This window comes from Oncorhynchus nerka, linkage group LG15 (genome assembly GCF_034236695.1).
Source record: "Oncorhynchus nerka isolate Pitt River linkage group LG15, Oner_Uvic_2.0, whole genome shotgun sequence".
Lineage (NCBI taxonomy): Eukaryota > Metazoa > Chordata > Actinopteri > Salmoniformes > Salmonidae > Oncorhynchus > Oncorhynchus nerka.
In genome coordinates, this window is record NC_088410.1 from 65,651,234 (window position 1) to 65,668,536 (window position 17,303).

General features: G+C 43.1%; 1 protein-coding gene across 1 annotated transcript; it reads left to right on the plus strand.

Moving 5' to 3' along the window:
* The first annotated feature begins 4,282 nt into the window (after positions 1-4,282).
* LOC115143138 (RNA-binding protein 5-like) lies at positions 4,283-17,255 on the plus strand. Its single transcript, XM_029683247.2, has 25 exons — positions 4,283-4,524; positions 4,861-4,917; positions 7,577-7,745; positions 7,909-8,061; positions 8,254-8,323; positions 9,599-9,672; positions 10,677-10,760; positions 10,936-10,996; positions 11,177-11,248; positions 11,336-11,496; positions 11,606-11,703; positions 11,855-11,942; positions 12,050-12,118; positions 12,269-12,344; positions 12,463-12,566; positions 12,692-12,827; positions 12,931-13,022; positions 14,423-14,623; positions 14,727-14,879; positions 15,215-15,295; positions 15,510-15,704; positions 15,948-16,022; positions 16,137-16,240; positions 16,406-16,535; positions 16,765-17,255. Exons 2-25 carry the CDS (start codon positions 4,901-4,903, stop codon positions 16,888-16,890), a joined length of 2,589 nt encoding a protein of 862 aa, XP_029539107.2. The 5' UTR covers positions 4,283-4,524; positions 4,861-4,900; the 3' UTR covers positions 16,891-17,255.
* Positions 17,256-17,303: the final 48 nt, after the last annotated feature.

The following is a 17,303-nucleotide window of genomic DNA, read 5'->3' on the forward strand; positions in this document are numbered from 1 at the left end:
CACAGTTGACAGTACATGTCAGAGCAAAAACCAAGCCAAGAGGTCAAAGGAATTGTCCGTAGAGCTCAGAGATGACAGGATTGTGTAGAGGCACAGATCTGGGGAAGGGTACCAAAAAAGTTCTGCGGCATTGAAGGTCTCCAAAAACACAGTGACCTCCATCATTCTTAAATGGAAGAAGTTTGGAACCACCAAGACTCCTAGAGCTGGCCACCCGGCCAAACTGAGCAATTGGGGGAGATAGGCCTTGGTCAGGGAGGTGACCAAGAACCCAATGGTCACTCTCACAGCGCGCCAGAGTTCCTCTGTGGAGATGGGAGAACCTTCCAGAAGGACAACCATCTCTGCAGCACTCCACCAATCATGCCTTTATGGTAGAGTGGCCAGATGGAAGCCACTCCTCTGTAAAAAGGCACATGACAGCCCACTTTGCCAAAAGGCACATGGAGAACTCTGACCATGAGAAACAAGATTCTCTTGTCTGATTAAACCAATATTGAACACTGGCCTGAACTCTGGCCAACTGTCATTTTTGGAGGAAACCTGGCACCATCCCTACAGTGAAGCATGGTGGTGGCAGCATCATGCTGTGGGGATGTTTTTCAGCAGCAGGGACTGGGAGACTAGTAAGTATCAAGGGAAAGATGAACGGTGCAAAGTACAGAGAGATCCTTGATGAAAATCTGCTTCAGAGCACTCAGGACTTCGGACTGGGGTGAAGTTTCACCTTCGAACGGGGCAACGACCCTAAGCACACAGCCAAGACAACACACGAGTGGCTTTGGGACAAGTCTGAATCTCCTTGAGTGGCCCAGCCAGAGCCCGGACTTGAACCCGATCAAACATCTCTGGAGACCTAAAAATAGCTGTGCAGCAACGCTCCCCATCCAACCTGACAGAGCTTGAGAGGATCTGCAGAGAAGAATGGGAGAAACTCCCCAAATGCAGGTGTGCCAAGCTTGTAGCGTCATACCCAAGAAAACTCAAGGCTCTAATTGCTGCCAAAGGTGCTTCAACAAAGTACTGAGTAAAGGGTCTGAATATGCTAAGTTTTGTGTTTTTTTACATTTCAAAAACTTGTTTTTGCTTTGTCATTATGGGTGTGCGTAATGTTTTAATTTTAGAATAAGGCTGTAACAAAATGTGTAAAGGGGTCTGAATACTTCCTGAATGCACTACATCAGATAAGACAAGCTGATCATGGCCCCTAGGCAAATAAATACTATTGCAACATAAACACTGGAGACTGGGACAGGGGGAGCGAGAGAATGTGGCCCCGTCCAACGCCACCGGAGTGCAACAAGCCAGGGACTCAGTCCCCATAATAGTCAGTGGTATGGAATCCCAGTTGAGAGTGGGAATTAGCATCCTGTCCAGGAGTACAGGCTACTTGTACTTCAAGCTGCCTTATGTGACAGAAACAGGAGATTGGCTTCTGCCCATATGGGCCATTCATGGTCAGACAGGGATTATTAGTCCAATGCTTGGCTACGTAACGTTACTTTCATTTACAAGACTGAAACAAAGTCTGATTCTTCCACATAAAAGAGGAGCTCTGTAGGAGACAGCCCTGTAGCCATCGGTTTTCTTAAATATTGGGGAAACAAGGAGTCCTGCATCTTGTGGTTCTCTTCTGTTGTCCCTTTCTAACACATACCTCAAAGAAAGAAAATGAAACTAATTTTATCCTCTATTATCCTTCATACCACAATATACGTTTGCTCTTATTCCAGAAAGCACACCACATATACCCTGGCATAATGTGGCTAAGTGATGAGGAGAAATGTTGTGTATTTCCATTTGTGGAAAATGTAGTTAAATATTTAGCTTCTATGTGGTGAATGGCATGTGTGTACATAAACTAAGCAAAAAAAGAAACGTCCTCTCACTGTCAACTGTGTTTATTTTCAGCAAACTTAACATCTGTAAATATTTGTATGAACATAAGATTCAACAACTGAACAAGTTCCACAGACATGTAACTAACAGAAGTGGAATAATGTGTCCCTGAACAAAGGGGGGGCCAACATCAAAAGTATCAGTCGGTATCTGATGTGGCCACCAACTGCAATAAGTACTGCAGTGCATCTCCCCCTCATGAACTGCATCAGATTTGCCAGTTCTTGCTGTGAGATGTTACCCCACTCTTCCACCAAGGCACTTGCAAGTTCCCGGACATTTCTGGGGGGAATGGCCCTAGCCCTCACCCTCCGATCCATCAGGTCCCAAATCCGGGCTCTTCGCTGGCTATGGCAGAATACTGACATTCCTGTCTTGCAGGAAATCCCCCACAGAATGAGCAGTATGGCTGGTGGCATTGTCATGCTGGAGGGTCATGTCAGGATGAAGTGTACCACATGCAGGAAGGTGCCACATGAGGGAGGAGGATGTCTTCCCTGTAACGCACAGTGTTGAGATTGACTGCAATGACAACAAGGTCAGTCCGATCATGCTGTGACACACCGCTCCAGACCATGACGGACCCTCCACCTCCAAATCGATCCTGCTCCAGAGTACAGGCCTCGGCATAACGCTCATTCCTTCGACGATAAACACAAATCAGACCATCACCCCTGGTGAGACAAAACCGTGACTTGTCAGTGAAGAGCACTTTTTGCCAGTCCTGTCTGGTCCAGCGACGAAGGGTTTGTGCCCATAGGCGACGTTGTTGCCTGTGATGTCTGGTGAGGAACTGCCTTACAACAGGCCTACAATCCATCAGTCCAGCCTCTCTGAGGCTTGCGGACAGTCTGAGCACTGATGGAGGGATTGTGCGTTCCCGGTGTAACTTGGGCAGTTGTTGTTGCCATCCTGTATCGCAGGTGTGATGTTTGGATGTACCGATCCTGTGCAGGTGTTGTTACACGTGGTCTGCCACTGCGAAGACGATCAGCTGTCCATCCTGTCTCCCTGTAGCGCTGTCTTAGGCATCTCACAGTACGGACATTGCAATTTATTGCCCTGGCCACATCTGCAGTCCTCATGCCTCCTTGCAGCATGCCTAAGGCACGTTCACGCAGATGAGCAGGAACCCTGGGCATCTTTCTTTTGGTGTTTTTCAGTCAGTAGAAAGGCCTCTTTAGTGTCCTAAGTTTTCATAACTGTGACCTTAATTGCCCATCTGTAAGTTGTTGGTGTCTTAACGACCGTTCCACAGGTGCATGTTCATTGTTTATGGTTAATTGAACAAACATGGGAAACCCTTTACAATGAAGATCCGTGAAGTTATTTGGATTTTTACGAATTATCTTTGAAAGACAGGATCCTGAAAAATGGACATTTCATTTTTTGATGAGTTTAGGATTGTGTATAGGCTTGTCTCCCATATGAATCTTCTCTTTGTGCCATACTGGGTTCGATTGCCTTCTGTTTCTTTTTTTCAGTATTTATTTTTCTGTATATGTTGTATGTATGTGTATATACACTGTATGTATATTATTTTACTGCTCCAGGGATATAATTATTGTTTGGATAACCTTATTTACTATTGTGTATTGATTTTTACCTTACATTTTCACTCTTTATGCAATGCGCAATGCAGAGAATACCGTAAGAATAATTATCATTTCATTACCATCGTGAATTATTCTAATGTTTGTGTCAATTAATCCCAAAAGGAATGGGTTGCCAATTGGCGATTTGACACGAAAATAACGTTTCATTCATACACTTCTCAAACTCTCACCTTTCCTGACACAGGCATCCCCTCCTCCCAATATCAGTCAATCATAATCACCTTCATTGTGCATCGTTGTAAACATTAGATTAATTACCGTTTGTGTTTCCCTTTTATCACTCGCATGTTTATCCTTGCCCTAGTCTAGTGGCTTTATAAATACATTTGATTTGACAGGCGTAGGGTTCCATCATAGGGAACATACTCGAGTTCCCAGTGCACATTTTTTTCACGATGCGAGATTTTATAAATTAAACAAATTAGAATAGTAGTTCATCTCTATAGCCGGAAAATCTAAAATAGATTAATAACACACACGTATGTCTACTTCAGTAACGTTAGCTAGCTATCTAACGCGTTAGTCAACGCAAAGGCGTTAGTTAGCTAGTTTACTAATGACCTAGATTAATATCTCTCCTTGATTAAATTCGAACTCTACATTCTGTCCAGACGCTTTATACTTTTTGTTTACAAGAAATGTGTTCCTTTTCTCCTGTTTATAAATATGATACTATTCCTGATTTCAGGCAACGCAACTCTAGCTACATCCGCGCGAGTCGAGCAGATGGTACTATGACGTCACTATGACAAATTCGATATCCTTTCTAGCCATGACCGAATGAACGTAGTAGGTTAGGATAATTCGTTTAGATGAGGAAAAGGATTTTTGACAAACTGTATCCCATCTAACCATTACCCATTCCTTTGGATTTACAACAGTAGCTAGCTAGCTAACGTTAGCTGTATGCTGGCACAAAACTAAAGAAGGAATCAGAGGGAAATACATTTTTCTTTGTAATGTTATAAAACAGGCCACGAAAGCCAGGCCTTGATACTTTATTTAACTGGTAAGTATTCAATTGACCATTTTTACATTGCTATCAACTGCTAGCAAATTTGTTCTAGCAAGATAATCCTTGACTGTTCAACCATCTCACCTAGCTAACGTTATTTTTAATCTGTGTACTTGGCAAAGACCTAGCTAGCTAAAATAGCAGTTAGGTAAGTATTAGCCGAGACTTGTGTCGCTTGCTACATCCTTAGCTAGCTAGATAGCCAAGTTAGCCAGCTAGTAGCTAGCATTGTTTTTAAGCAATAACGTTTAAGTAAATTAGTGTTTAACTATTTGTTGGCATTTCAACAAGTTTAGTAATTGATGCAACATTCATTTTGCATCCCTACAGTTAATTTGTAAGCCTGGCTGTTGCTGTTCAGCAGTGAAACATGGGGGCTGACAAGAGGTGAGAATTTCTCCGACCTTTATGCCTGACTCAGGAGTAAAGATTGCCAGAAGATACCGACACTACCATTACGTTTGTTTACAATGAGCTGCAATGGGGTCGGAACGCAGTCATAGTTACATTAAGGCACAGTGCGAGATATGGATCGAAAACGTACCTCAATGCCGGGATTGGATATGATACTGTACTCGGTTGTACCTTTATCCACACTGCTCCATTGAGAAGATTGAAATACTGCCAGTTTTAACTGTACAATTAGGAGTACTGTGGCATGTCCCGTCCCTGCATTGAGGTACATTTTCCGATCCATATCTCACGGCAGCTCCATGGTTTCTTAATGTAATTATAGCGCATGGTTACATGCACACAATCATGTGATTATTGTGGATAGTCAGGTTAATACACTGAACTGCAACATGTAAAGTGTTGGTTTCATGAGCTGAAATAAAAGATCCCATTTCTCCTTTGCCAAGATTATCCATCCACCGGACAGGTGTGCCATATCAAGAAGCTGATTAAACAACATGATCATTACACAGGTGTGCCTTGTGCGGGGGACAATAAAAGGCCACTCTAAAATGTGCAGTTTTGTCACACAACACTATGCCACAACACAGTGCCACCGATATCTCAAGTTTTGAGGGAGCATGCAATTGGCATGCTGACTGCAGGAATTTCCACCAAAGCTGTTGTCAGATAATTTAATGTTAATTTCTCTACCATAAGTTACCTCCAACGTTGTTTCGGAGAATTTGGCAGTATGTCCAACCGGCCTCACAACCCGCAGACCACGTCTATGGCATAGTGTGGGCGAGCGGTTTGCTGATGTTAACGATGTTAACGGAGTGCCCTGTGGTGGTGGGTTATGGTATGGGCAGGCAGGCATAGGCTACGGACAGCAAACACAATTGCATTTTATCAATGGCCATTTGAATGTACAGAAATACTGTGATGAGATCCAGAGGCCCATTTTTTTAAAGTTATCTTTGACCAACCGATTCATATCTCTATTCAGTCATGTAAAATTCATAGATTAGGACCTAATGAATTTATTTCTATTGACTGATTTCTTCATATGAACTGTAGCATGTTGCATTTATATTTTTGTTCAGTATATCATTTGTCATTTAAAACATTTACATACAGTGCCAGAAGAACGATTTCCCTAATAATCCTGTTTACATGGACACATCTGAAGTCAGGCTACTGATGGGACTTTTGATAAATGCAGAAAATCCGCAAACAAAATAAATGTTATACTATGGTGACTGTTATTTTTGCAAAGACAATTTGATTCTGAGTTCGGACATATAAAGTTTGTATGTGTAAACTATATATAAGATGCATATTTAACTCTCGCATAAGAGTGAGGCTTGCGCTACCCGGTGCTGGCATGTGCTTAGATCAAATACACCGATTGAACACCGATTTAAGCTGTTTACATTTCCTAATAATTTGAAAGATTGCTCAGAAAACCAGGTGTTTTAATCAGCGTATGCTTACTTCGATTATGATCTTACGCCGATTTAAGGCAAAATACGGTGTTTACGTGAATAATGCCATACTCTGTAGTGTGCATGTAAACGTGCGCTATGATTGTGTTCCGACCACAGTGCAGCTCAGTGTAAACAAGTGTATAGGTAGGGTTGTTATCTCTGAATGCAATGCACTCTTCTGACAAACATGGTATTTTCTAGGAATGCCCCATTCATAGATGCAAAGTACCTTTAGCGCCTATTGACAATAGTGTCTTCTGTCCGGGGGTGATTTGTTAAAGGTGCAATATGCAGAAAGGCTCTGCCATTTCCTGGTTGCTAAAATTAGATTAGTTCGCCTAATTTCAGTTTGTGACAAAACAAGCAATGTATAATAATTGTACAATCTAAACCGCTGTGAAATATCTTTCAAATAACCAAACATTTTGGATTTTCAGCTGGTGTACAAAACCGAAAGTAAAAGATGCAAAAACGAAACATAAGAACCGGAAACATAGAAATAGCGCTCACAGAACACATCTATTGCTTCTTAGACTTGCTTTCAATGAGAATGACATATCTGTAACTCATTGTGAATTTGGTCGGGTCGCCCTAAATGTTACATATTACAGCTTTAAGAGGCCTGACGCTAGTTCTGTACATTAAAACGCATCGCTTGCAGTATGGTTTTGGAAACATAAGGAAAGTATCTTTCATATCAGCAAGAAATCAAAGGTTAAATTGCCACGTACATTTTATAGGGTGAGGGTTCCCACACGGCCATATTTCCATGTTACAGGGCTTGTAAACGGACGGACAGAGGCACCTGTGCTAATTAGCTATCTGCGTCTACGAACACCTGTGTTGTCACTGGAAAAATAGTGTATTCAATTGTATTAAAACAGTGAACAGTAAGTGAATATTTAGCATTTGTCAAATGATTTTGATATGAAAGTACAGGGCTTTATGTTGCTAGAGCCGTACTACAATTGAGAATCGATTCACGTTTAGTTGGAGTATTTGGCTGTTTTGGCTTCCAGAGCCAATTCACCTCTAAACAGAACATGTAAGGTCCTTGGACTATAAGGAGTAACGTTTGGCTCCTTTAGTCCATTATTGAGCTAGGAATGCATTATCTGAATATGTCATGTGAATAATGTTACCTTGTGTGCTTATGCTCTGAGGTTTGGCCGAAGTGAGCGTAGTGGGAGGTATGCGTCAGACCGGGGACGAGATGATCCAGAGTGGCGTGAAAGACGGGACAGAGAGCAAGATAGGGATTATGACCAGCGCTGGAGTGACGAGAGACACACTGACCGTTTTGATGAGCGCAGAGACCGAGACGGCCCTGAGGTGAGACTCGAGGAATCAAGTTACGGTCATGGGGATCTCATTGACCTTGGACATGCATTCATCAAAAACATGTTCTGTACTGGGCTGTTTGCCATGAAGAGCTGTTGTTCTCAGATGTAATGTTGCTTGCCCTCTTCAGTTAACAAATGTTTTCTTCTTGCAGAGAAGGCGAAAGCGCCACAACAGTGACAGGTCTGAAGATGGCTATCAGTCTGATGTCGATTATCAAGAGCAGGATTATAAGATGGAGCTGGGGCAGGAGGAGAGCAAGACCATCATGCTCCGGGGCCTGTCCCTCTATGTCACAGAGGAAGCTGTAGGTCCTCTTTATTCCTAACCGCACGTTGATATAACTACTGATAATATATGCTTCACAGAGCTGCCGTATAGAGGCTAGCATGCCATATGCAGTATTGATGTGTATAATAGGAAACATACATTGTGGATTGTGACCTCTCTTGAATATAGTGAACCGTGGCCCACTGAATGTTCCCCTCCTGTGTTTCAGATCCAGGCTGCTCTTGAGCAGCTGCAGGGACCCCAGCCTGTGGACATCCGGCTGATGAAGAAGAGGACAGGTGAGAGTTGTTGTCTGGAGCCTCAGGTTGATTTGGCTCCACACACACTACCACCCCACACACGCCACCTTGCCTCCAATATCAATCATATTTGCCATAGCAAAGGAACCTTCACCACACCTACACCAGTGGGTCTTTTCTTTTGTGGATTGTTTTTATTTGTCGATGAGATTGAGACCATAAGGGTATCCTTCGAAGCAAGCTAGATGTACTCAGGGTTTTTATAAAGCTGACCAGCCTCAGTTTGCTTCACATTCCAGCTCAGTCTTCGTCCGTACTACGACAGTGGATATTGCTTGTCCGTCTGACGCTAACTCTAGCAGGCTTGTAACTGTGTGTGCATGTCGCACATGGCTACAACCTTTTCATTGAGACAATGCTGAAACATCAATCCATGGGTGAGTCAGTGCCACATTTTCATTTGTGCCGAACTCAAAATGAAAGAAAAGTTATCTTGCAAATTCAGCAGGCTATGGTGTGAAATATACTTTTAGAAGTGCCATCTTTATTTTATTACTTATTATTATTGCTGTCTTTGGTGTGCTTATCAATGCACAAGCACCCTTTTTCCTCACTCATATTGATATTTTTTATTTATTAAGTCATACAAATGTTTTACATTGCATGAAGTTTAAAATGCATTCTGTCATAAAAAAAGTGTAATGTGATATTTTAACACAAAAAAAATGGATTAATAAAATATTGACTCCGTCGTCTTCCTAATGAAGGGGATGATGAATCAATCTTTGCAAGAGGGAATCTGATTTCACTGGTCCTCAACTCTCTGCTCTGTCATTTCATTCAGGGTAAGTGGAGTTAGCCCTGAGTTAGCCTGCCCTGGAGCAGGTTAGTTCTGAAGGATTCGTTGCCATAGTAATTTACCTGGCTAAAAGGTGAGCCATTTTCGTGTGACTGGTTATCCCAAGTTGAACTCTGAGTTGACCAAAGTTACCTCGCTACCTCCTCAAATGTGCTTCGTAGGATACCCCTTTGGTAAGTGGGTGTACTTGTCTCTTTTTTTTTCTCTTTTTTTTTTTAAACACTTCACATTTTATCGTATCATCTTTGCGTGGCAATCAGTCAAGTGTGGTCCAAGCACTGTCATCTGAAGGCTTTCATGCTATGGCAAAGGTTACCCCTCCCCTACCCTCTTCAAAGTAAATCCCACTGTTTCACTTGTAATGGGTTGTGAAGCAGACTGTGACAGAGTTTGAATGTTGTGCCAAAGCACTCTGACTAACACAACTCCCGTCTATATTTGAATGCTGTCTCTAGGTATAAGCAGAGGTTTCGCCTTCGTGGAGTTTTATCACTTGCAAGATGCTACCCGATGGATGGAGACCAATCAGGTTGCTTCAACAATCGCCAAGTCTAGATTTTGTCTTGGAGATCAGAGCCCAAAATAACAAACAGATGTCTTGAGAGACTGACCTTTGAGAAATTTGCTGTATAAGTGACCATTTGCTGAGAGCTGAGGGTCCTACATAGACAAAGGACAGCACCAACGCTTTTGTTATATGAATCTGATTTCTTTCTTTAAGTTGTCTTTATAATATCAAGAACTAGATGGATTATTCTAACATAGATTCTAGTTTAAACAGGTTAGACAGAAAAAAATTGTCTATACAATAAAAATGTGCAAGATTAGCATTGGACCCTCTGAAGCTCACCATACAAAGTGTCAACTTATACATTTTTAACATTTGGAATGAAGACTGGATTTAAGCTATCAAAAGAGGAGGTAGCTCATTTTGTGTGTGCTGTTGTGTAGCTAAATAAGTGTATATTTTAAGAAAATAAGGATTTTACTTTGAGAGTTTAGGCGCTCTTTGGTTCTGGGTGTCTCACATAACCATGTTTTGATATGGCTGCCCCAAGGGCAGGGTTCCACATAGCACACTTTGCTCCAGCTCAGTCTCTTGGCCCATTACACATCCTCCACCTTTCAAACCGAAGACGAGGGAATGGGCCAAGGACGGGCTGGTAGCACTCCGGTCCGACACACTGCTAGAATCCTACCCAGCACATGCACTCCCCTTTCTCTATCTCTCTCTCTCTCTCTCTCTCTAGCTCTCTATCTCTACCTCCCCTTGTAGCTATCTCGTAGCTCTCTCTCTCTCTCTCTCTCTCTCTCTCTCTCTCTCTCTCTCTCTCTCTCTCTCTCTCTGTGTCTCTGTCTGATCTACTCACCCCTGTGTTCTCTGAGGGGTTGTACCTAAGCGAGTGTGAACCTAGCAACTCTTTCCCTTCCCGGCTGTGCTCGCTCATGGGGTGTGATAGTATGAGAATCTCACCTGACTGTGTGGCTAGGAGTTGAGGAAGCAAAAATAACTGGTGGCTTTTGATCTTACAGAATAAGCTGATGATCCAGGGAAAGTGTGTAGCTATGCACTACAGCAACCGGAGACACACATTTGAAAACTGGCTCTGCAATGCTGTAAGTATCCCCTCTTCTCCACCTCCATGTTTCCTACTCCACAGACCAAATCCCTTCTCTGTTTTGTGTTGCCAAATGGTTTCACTCATAGTTTCCATCAATGTTTCTAGATACACTATTTTGTCGTTAAAGTTTAATTAAACTGAGTGAAAACAATGTAACCGGTTGCTTGCAGTGCGGTCTGTACAATTTCCGGAAGAGACTGAGGTGCTTCAGATGTGGAGCAGTCAAAGTAGGTAAGTAGCCCGGTGTTCATACTTGCATCCCCAATGTAGATGGCTCAGCAAAAGAGACCAGTGATTATCAAGTATCACATTCTAGACCCTTGATGTGAAAGTCCAGTGGCCAATCCCAGGTGATATCATAGTTGCTGGGTGGGCCTTGATAGAACTACTTTGCTATTGTGTTTTAAACAGAGGGGTCAGAGTCTGCTGGCCCCAGTGACTGGAACTTAGAGCCTAAGCAAGCTGGAGACTACTGTGGTGACAGTGAGTACCATCTTCTAACCATTCTGTGTGCCTTTGTGTGTGGCTATTGATAGGAAGAGTAGGAACATTCTCTTATTTTCTTGACAGCGATCATCTTGAGAAACATCGCTCCCCTCTCCAGTGTTGAGGCCATCATGACGACCCTGGCTCCCTACGCCATCCTGTCTCCGGGCAACATCCGTCTGATCAAGGACAAACAGACAGGACAGAACAGAGGCTTCGCCTTTGTACAGCTCTCCTCTCCACTGGTATGCGTGTTGTCATCAGAATGATGCACATTGTCATTGTAATATGATTGGCTAAGTTAGGTCTCATGTTGACAGTATGTCTGCAATCCTTATTCTTATTCCTGTGTAGGAGGCTTCCCAGCTCCTGACAATCCTCCAGGGCCTGCAGCCCCCTCTGAAGCTGGATGGGAAGACTATTGGGGTGGATTATGCGAAGAGTGCCAGGAAGTGAGTCATGACTCTGTCTCCCTTTACCAAACAATACACCACATACTCACTCCGTACACAGCTATAGGAAAGCACCATAGGAACAAGAAGATTAAACATGCATCCTCCCACACCAAAATCCAGATCTCATTTCTTTGTGTTTCCCCGACAGAGACCTGCTGATGCCAGATGGAAACAGAGTCAGTGCCTTCTCCGTTGCCAGCACAGCCATTGCTGCTGCTCAGTGGTCCTCCAGCCAGGTATCACTATGACTACTCCTTCTGCACCTCATGTCACTTTATCTAAATCATGTAGTTGTGGTCCCACCACTCTGTTCTCATGCCTTGGGTCTCTTTCCGTCTTTCAGCCAAAGCAGGCCCTGGGTGCTACCACAGACTATGGTTCCCTGCAGGAGGGCTGTGCACAGCACACACAGGTCAGTACTCTTTGGAGGCCAACTCAACACATCGTTCCACACCAAGTGGGGGATGCTCTTTAAACCTGAAGCTGTGCATCAATGACAGATAGCCAGTAAATTGAACTTTAAAGATAGTTTTAAGCAACATGTATAATATTTGTCTTTCAGTATGGGCAGGATTATCTGTCGTGGCCTCAGCAGCCTGCTGTGTTGGATCCTGCTCCTGGAGACGGAATATTAGGAGGTGAGAATCCAAATAGACCGACGTCTACTTCACAGTGCGTCTTAACACTACAACTAGTGACTCAGACTGTCTGGTTTATGTTATGACTTTAATCATGGTTCGTGTATTTTAATGGCAGCTGCACCAGGAGTGAAGGCCCTGGTCCCTACAGCAGCAGGTGTGGTTGTTTCCCAGACCACACAGATCTACCAACATCACCTCCTCAGCCAGCCTACCATACAGGTAGCGCTTAAGGGCTCACATCAATATTTATGATGCTTGTTACACACATGCTGCTCAATCGGGTGTTGTCAATACGGATGAGTGCAGCAGTTGAACATGTGGTGCTGTTGTTTTCCCACCCACAGGCGCACCAACTAGTTGGGCAGATTGATGTGCCACCACAGGCTACCAGTTCCAGAGTTGCCACCTCTTCACTGAGAACAGCAGCAGCTGCTTTGACAGCCTCCCCTGGAGCTGCCACTTTCTCTGACAGCACATCTGGTAAGAAGGGATTTCCATTCTTTATTTAGTTTGAACGTCATTGCCATAGATTGAATACCTGAAGGTCATTCAATACAATGTATCTGCTGTTTCTTTTAACCAGTTGTTCCTGACACCTCTGCTTACCAATATGACGAGTCATCTGGGTACTACTACGATCCACAGACTGGTCTGTACTACGACCCTAACAGCCAGGTATGTATAGTGCCTTCGGAAAGTATTCATATCTTTTGACTTATTCCACATTTTGTGTTACAGCCTGAATTCAAAATGGATTTAAAAAAATATACAAATGCTCAACCATCAACAAACAATACTCCATAATGTCCAAGTGAAAACAACATGATTTTAGAAAGGTTTTCAAATGTATTGAAAATGAAAAACAGAAAGTATTCACACCCTGAGGCAATACATGTTAGAATCACCTTTGGCAGCGATTACAGCTGAGTCTTTCTGGGTAAGTCTCAAAGAGCTTTGCGCACCTGGATTTGCACATTATTATTTTTACAATTCTTCAAGCTTTGTCAAGTTGGTTGTTGATCATTGCTAGACAGCCATTTCAAGTCTTGCTAAAGATTTTCAAGATGATTTTAAGTCAAACTGTAACTAGGCCACTCAGGAACATTCAATGTTGTCTTGGTAAGCAACTCCAGGGTAGATTTGGCCTTGTGTTTTAGTTTATTGTCCTGCTGAAAGGTGAATTCATCTCCCTGTGTCTGTTGGAAAGCAGACTGAACCAGGTTTTCCTCTAGGATGTTGCTTGTGCTTAGCTCTGTTCCATTTCTTTTTATCCCCCCCAAAAACTCCCTAGTCTTTGCAGATGACAAGCATACCCATAACATGATGCAGCCACCACCATGCTTGAAAATATGACTGGTTGTACTCAGTATTGAATTTTTTGCAGTTTTACTTAAGTGCCTTATCACAGCCATTTAACTCTAACTTTTTTAAAGTCACCATTGGCCTCATGGTGAAATCCCTGGGATGGTTTCTTTACTCTCAGGCAACTGACTTAAGAAGGACTTCTGTATCTTTGTAGTGATGGGTGTATTTATAGTGTAATAAAAAAATATAATTATAGTGTAATTAATCATTTCACCATGCTCGAAAGGACATTCAATGTCTGCTTTTTTAAACGTTTAGCCATTTACTAATAGGTGCCCTTTGCGAGGCATTGGAAAACCTTCCTGGTCTTTGTGGTTGAATCTGTGTTTGAAATTCACTACTCAACTGAGGGACTTTACAGATAATTGTATGTGTCGGGTACATAGATGAGGTAGTCGTTCAAAAATCATGTTAAACGCTATTATTGCACATAGAGTGAGTCCATGCAATTTATTATGTGACTTATTAAGTACATTTTTACTCCTGAACTTATTTAGGCCATAATAAAGGGGTTGAATACGTATTGACTGAAGACATATCAGCTTTTCATTTCTTTTGAATTTGTAAACATTTCTGAAAACTTAATTCCACTTTGAATACTTTCTGAAGACAGTGTAACTACTCTCTCACCCCTATAGACTTCCTCCTTATCAGGGAAATGATCATGATTGATGTGTTTATATTATTATGTATTTTAAATCTCTGTGTAGTACTACTTCAACTCCCAGACCCAGCAGTACCTGTACTGGGACAGTGAGACACAGACCTACATCCCTGCACCAGCAGCAGCAGAAACAACAGCAGCAGCAGCAGACTCAAGCTCCGAACAGGCTTCTGCCTCCTCAACAGCCTCATCCAGCACAGAGTCCAAGGAGAAGAAGGACAAGCCCAAAAGCAAGTCTGCCCAGCAGGTAACAGGCAGACAAGCACCTCTTGCAAGCATGGGAAGTCTCATACTGAAGCACTAATACATGTTGTGAGATATGTTAGTAACTCTGTTGTCTCCCATTTCAGATAGCCAAAGACATGGAGCGATGGGCCAAGAGCCTAAACAAGCAGAAGGAGAGCATCAAGACTAGCTTGCAGGGCCTGGGGCAGGGCAGGGATGAGGACCGGAGAGAGGCTGCTGCTGCCGATGCAGGCTTCTCTACCCTTTTTGAGAAAAAGGTACTCATGATTATAACCCTCTGAGTCAATATACTGTAGCTGGCTCTTAAATCATGTTACAGCTGTGGTACTGAGATACTTATCTCAATTAAAGGATTATGAACTGTTTGGTGTCATGCCAATGGGTGGCAGGTAGCCTAGCGGTTAGAGTGTAGGGCCAGTAACCCAAAAGGTCGCTGGTTCGAATCCCTGAGCCGACAAGGTGAAAAATCTTTCAGTGCCTTTGAGCAAGGAACTTAACCCTAATTACTCCTGTAAATCACTCGGAATAAGAGTGTCTGCTAAATGACTAAAATGTAAATGCAAGTGTCTGATTTTGTATTTTTCTCCTCCAGCATGGTGCAGGGTTTGAGACCCAGCCGTTGGTGATGAATGAGCTGCTGAAGAATGGAGAACCGGAAACCCCAGTAGCCAAGGTAAGGATGTAGCTGAGATGGCACTGTGAAACACTACTGTTAGACTACAGAGAAAGACAATAGCAGCTTGGATTATTAGTGGTTTTGGGCCATCTGGTGGTGAGATGTGAAATCACTTTGTATCTATCCCTATTGGAAAGCCCAGTCCTCACTTCTCCAGTGGCTTGTGGGGCATGGTTCTCACTTCATAGTTAAAGGTTTGTGTGTGTTGCAGAGTGGCCTGGTGGCAGCCTACATTGGTGGGGACAGTGACTCAGAGGAGGCAGCCAACCCAGAGAGTGGAGGTGTGGGTGATGAGGGGTCAGACAAGCTGACAGACTGGAAGAAGATGGCCTGCTTGCTCTGTCTCAGGCAGTTCCCCGGCAAAGACGCCTTGCTGCGTCACCAGCAGCTCTCAGACCTGCACAAGGTAGGAAGGCAAGCAGCAGAATGGCACTTTAATCTCTGAGTCTGGGTGGAGGGAAATATTTTGGGATATTTTTGGCCCTGCCTTCTGCTGAGGGTGTGCAGTTGCCTTAGAGCATAAGCAAGGTGAGAACACACATTCATTTGAACTGTCATACCAAGACTAGTCGTGGCATTTAAATGTGTGAATTGCATAGTTCCCGGAGAGTATTAACCCCTTCTTTTTTTTGTTGCTTTATTGTCTTAGCAAAACTTGGAAATTCACAGAAGATCCAAACTATCTGAGGCCCAGCTGGAAGAGTTGGAGAGAAAAGAGATGGAGGTAGGCTTTACTCTTTGAAGATGTTTGACATTCACAGGAACATTTTTAGAAAGCCGAGATCTTCAATGACACCAATGATTATAATTTGTGTTATGTTGACCTGATTCTGTGTAGCTGAAGTACAGAGACAGAGCTGCTGAAAGAAGGGACAAGTATGGTGTTCCCGAACCACCAGCACCCAAGAAGAAGAAATTCTATCAGCCTCCTGCCCCCACAGTGTAAGGGCTTCAACCAATCCTATCTCAAAAGCAGGGGGTCTCACGTTACGATAATTTTATTGTCCAACTACATCCTTGATCAATTCAAGTAACCAGAAATAAATTAATTACATTTTATTAATACTGTTTGATTAATTCACCTCTCATCAACCACCTGACACACAGGAATTACGAGCAGCCCACCAAAGACGGTCTGACGAGTGACAACATTGGGAACAAGATGCTGCAGGCCATGGGCTGGCAGGAGGGCAAGGGCCTGGGCCGCAACCAGCAGGGCATCACTGCACCCATCTCTGTGAGTTATGCAGCCAAAATGAGAAATTAGAGGCCTTTTTCATCTGCAGTGAGTTAGTGCTTAAATGGCCTGTAGTTTCTTGTCACTGGGCTATTTTCTGACAGGTCAGTTTGGTGCATGGCAGTGTGTTGAGTTTGTATATGTTTGGCCAATTAGCAGGTGTACCTAAGGGGGTACCTGAGCCCAATCTGTCTGTTTTGATAAGCATCTTCTTGCCATCTCCCCACAGGCCTCATTACGAACCAAGGGCACAGGCCTGGGCATCAAGGGAAGCAACTACGAACTCTCCGCATCAGACACGTACAAGGACGCCGTGCGGAAAGCCATGTTTGCACGCTTCACTGAGATTGAGTGAACAAATACTACAGCCATCCACTCCATCCTCAATCCCTGTTACCTGCCTATTATCCTCACCACTGTGAAAATGACAAGAACAAGAGGAACAATGTGTTATTTATGAACTCTGTGGCCTTGTACAACAGCTATGAATAATGAAGATATTGGGCATTTCACAGGCCAAGCTAGTTCTTCTATTTAATGTATTTTTTTATTTAGTAAAAAAAAAAGCTTTCTTTATTGCCTTTTTCTTCCATATAAAATGCTGTCAATAGCATTCTGTACAGTTTGTAATTTTGTATGGAATACAAATGTGGCTGTGCTAAGCTCCTCTGTGGTTGTTTGTCTGAGAGAGAGATCAGAATTAAACTTGACTTTTGTGTTTACGTGCCTCCATCTGCTTTTTCACATTTTAGAATACTTTTTTAATTA

What these genes read in the sequence shown, in the direction of transcription:
- LOC115143138 (XM_029683247.2), top strand. An exon ending in ACTACGACCCTAACAGCCAG is followed by an intron (nt 13,023 to 14,422) that starts GTATGTATAGTG and finishes ATCTCTGTGTAG; the next exon opens with TACTACTTCAACTCCCAGAC. An exon ending in TGGAGAGAAAAGAGATGGAG is followed by an intron (nt 16,023 to 16,136) that starts GTAGGCTTTACT and finishes GATTCTGTGTAG; the next exon opens with CTGAAGTACAGAGACAGAGC.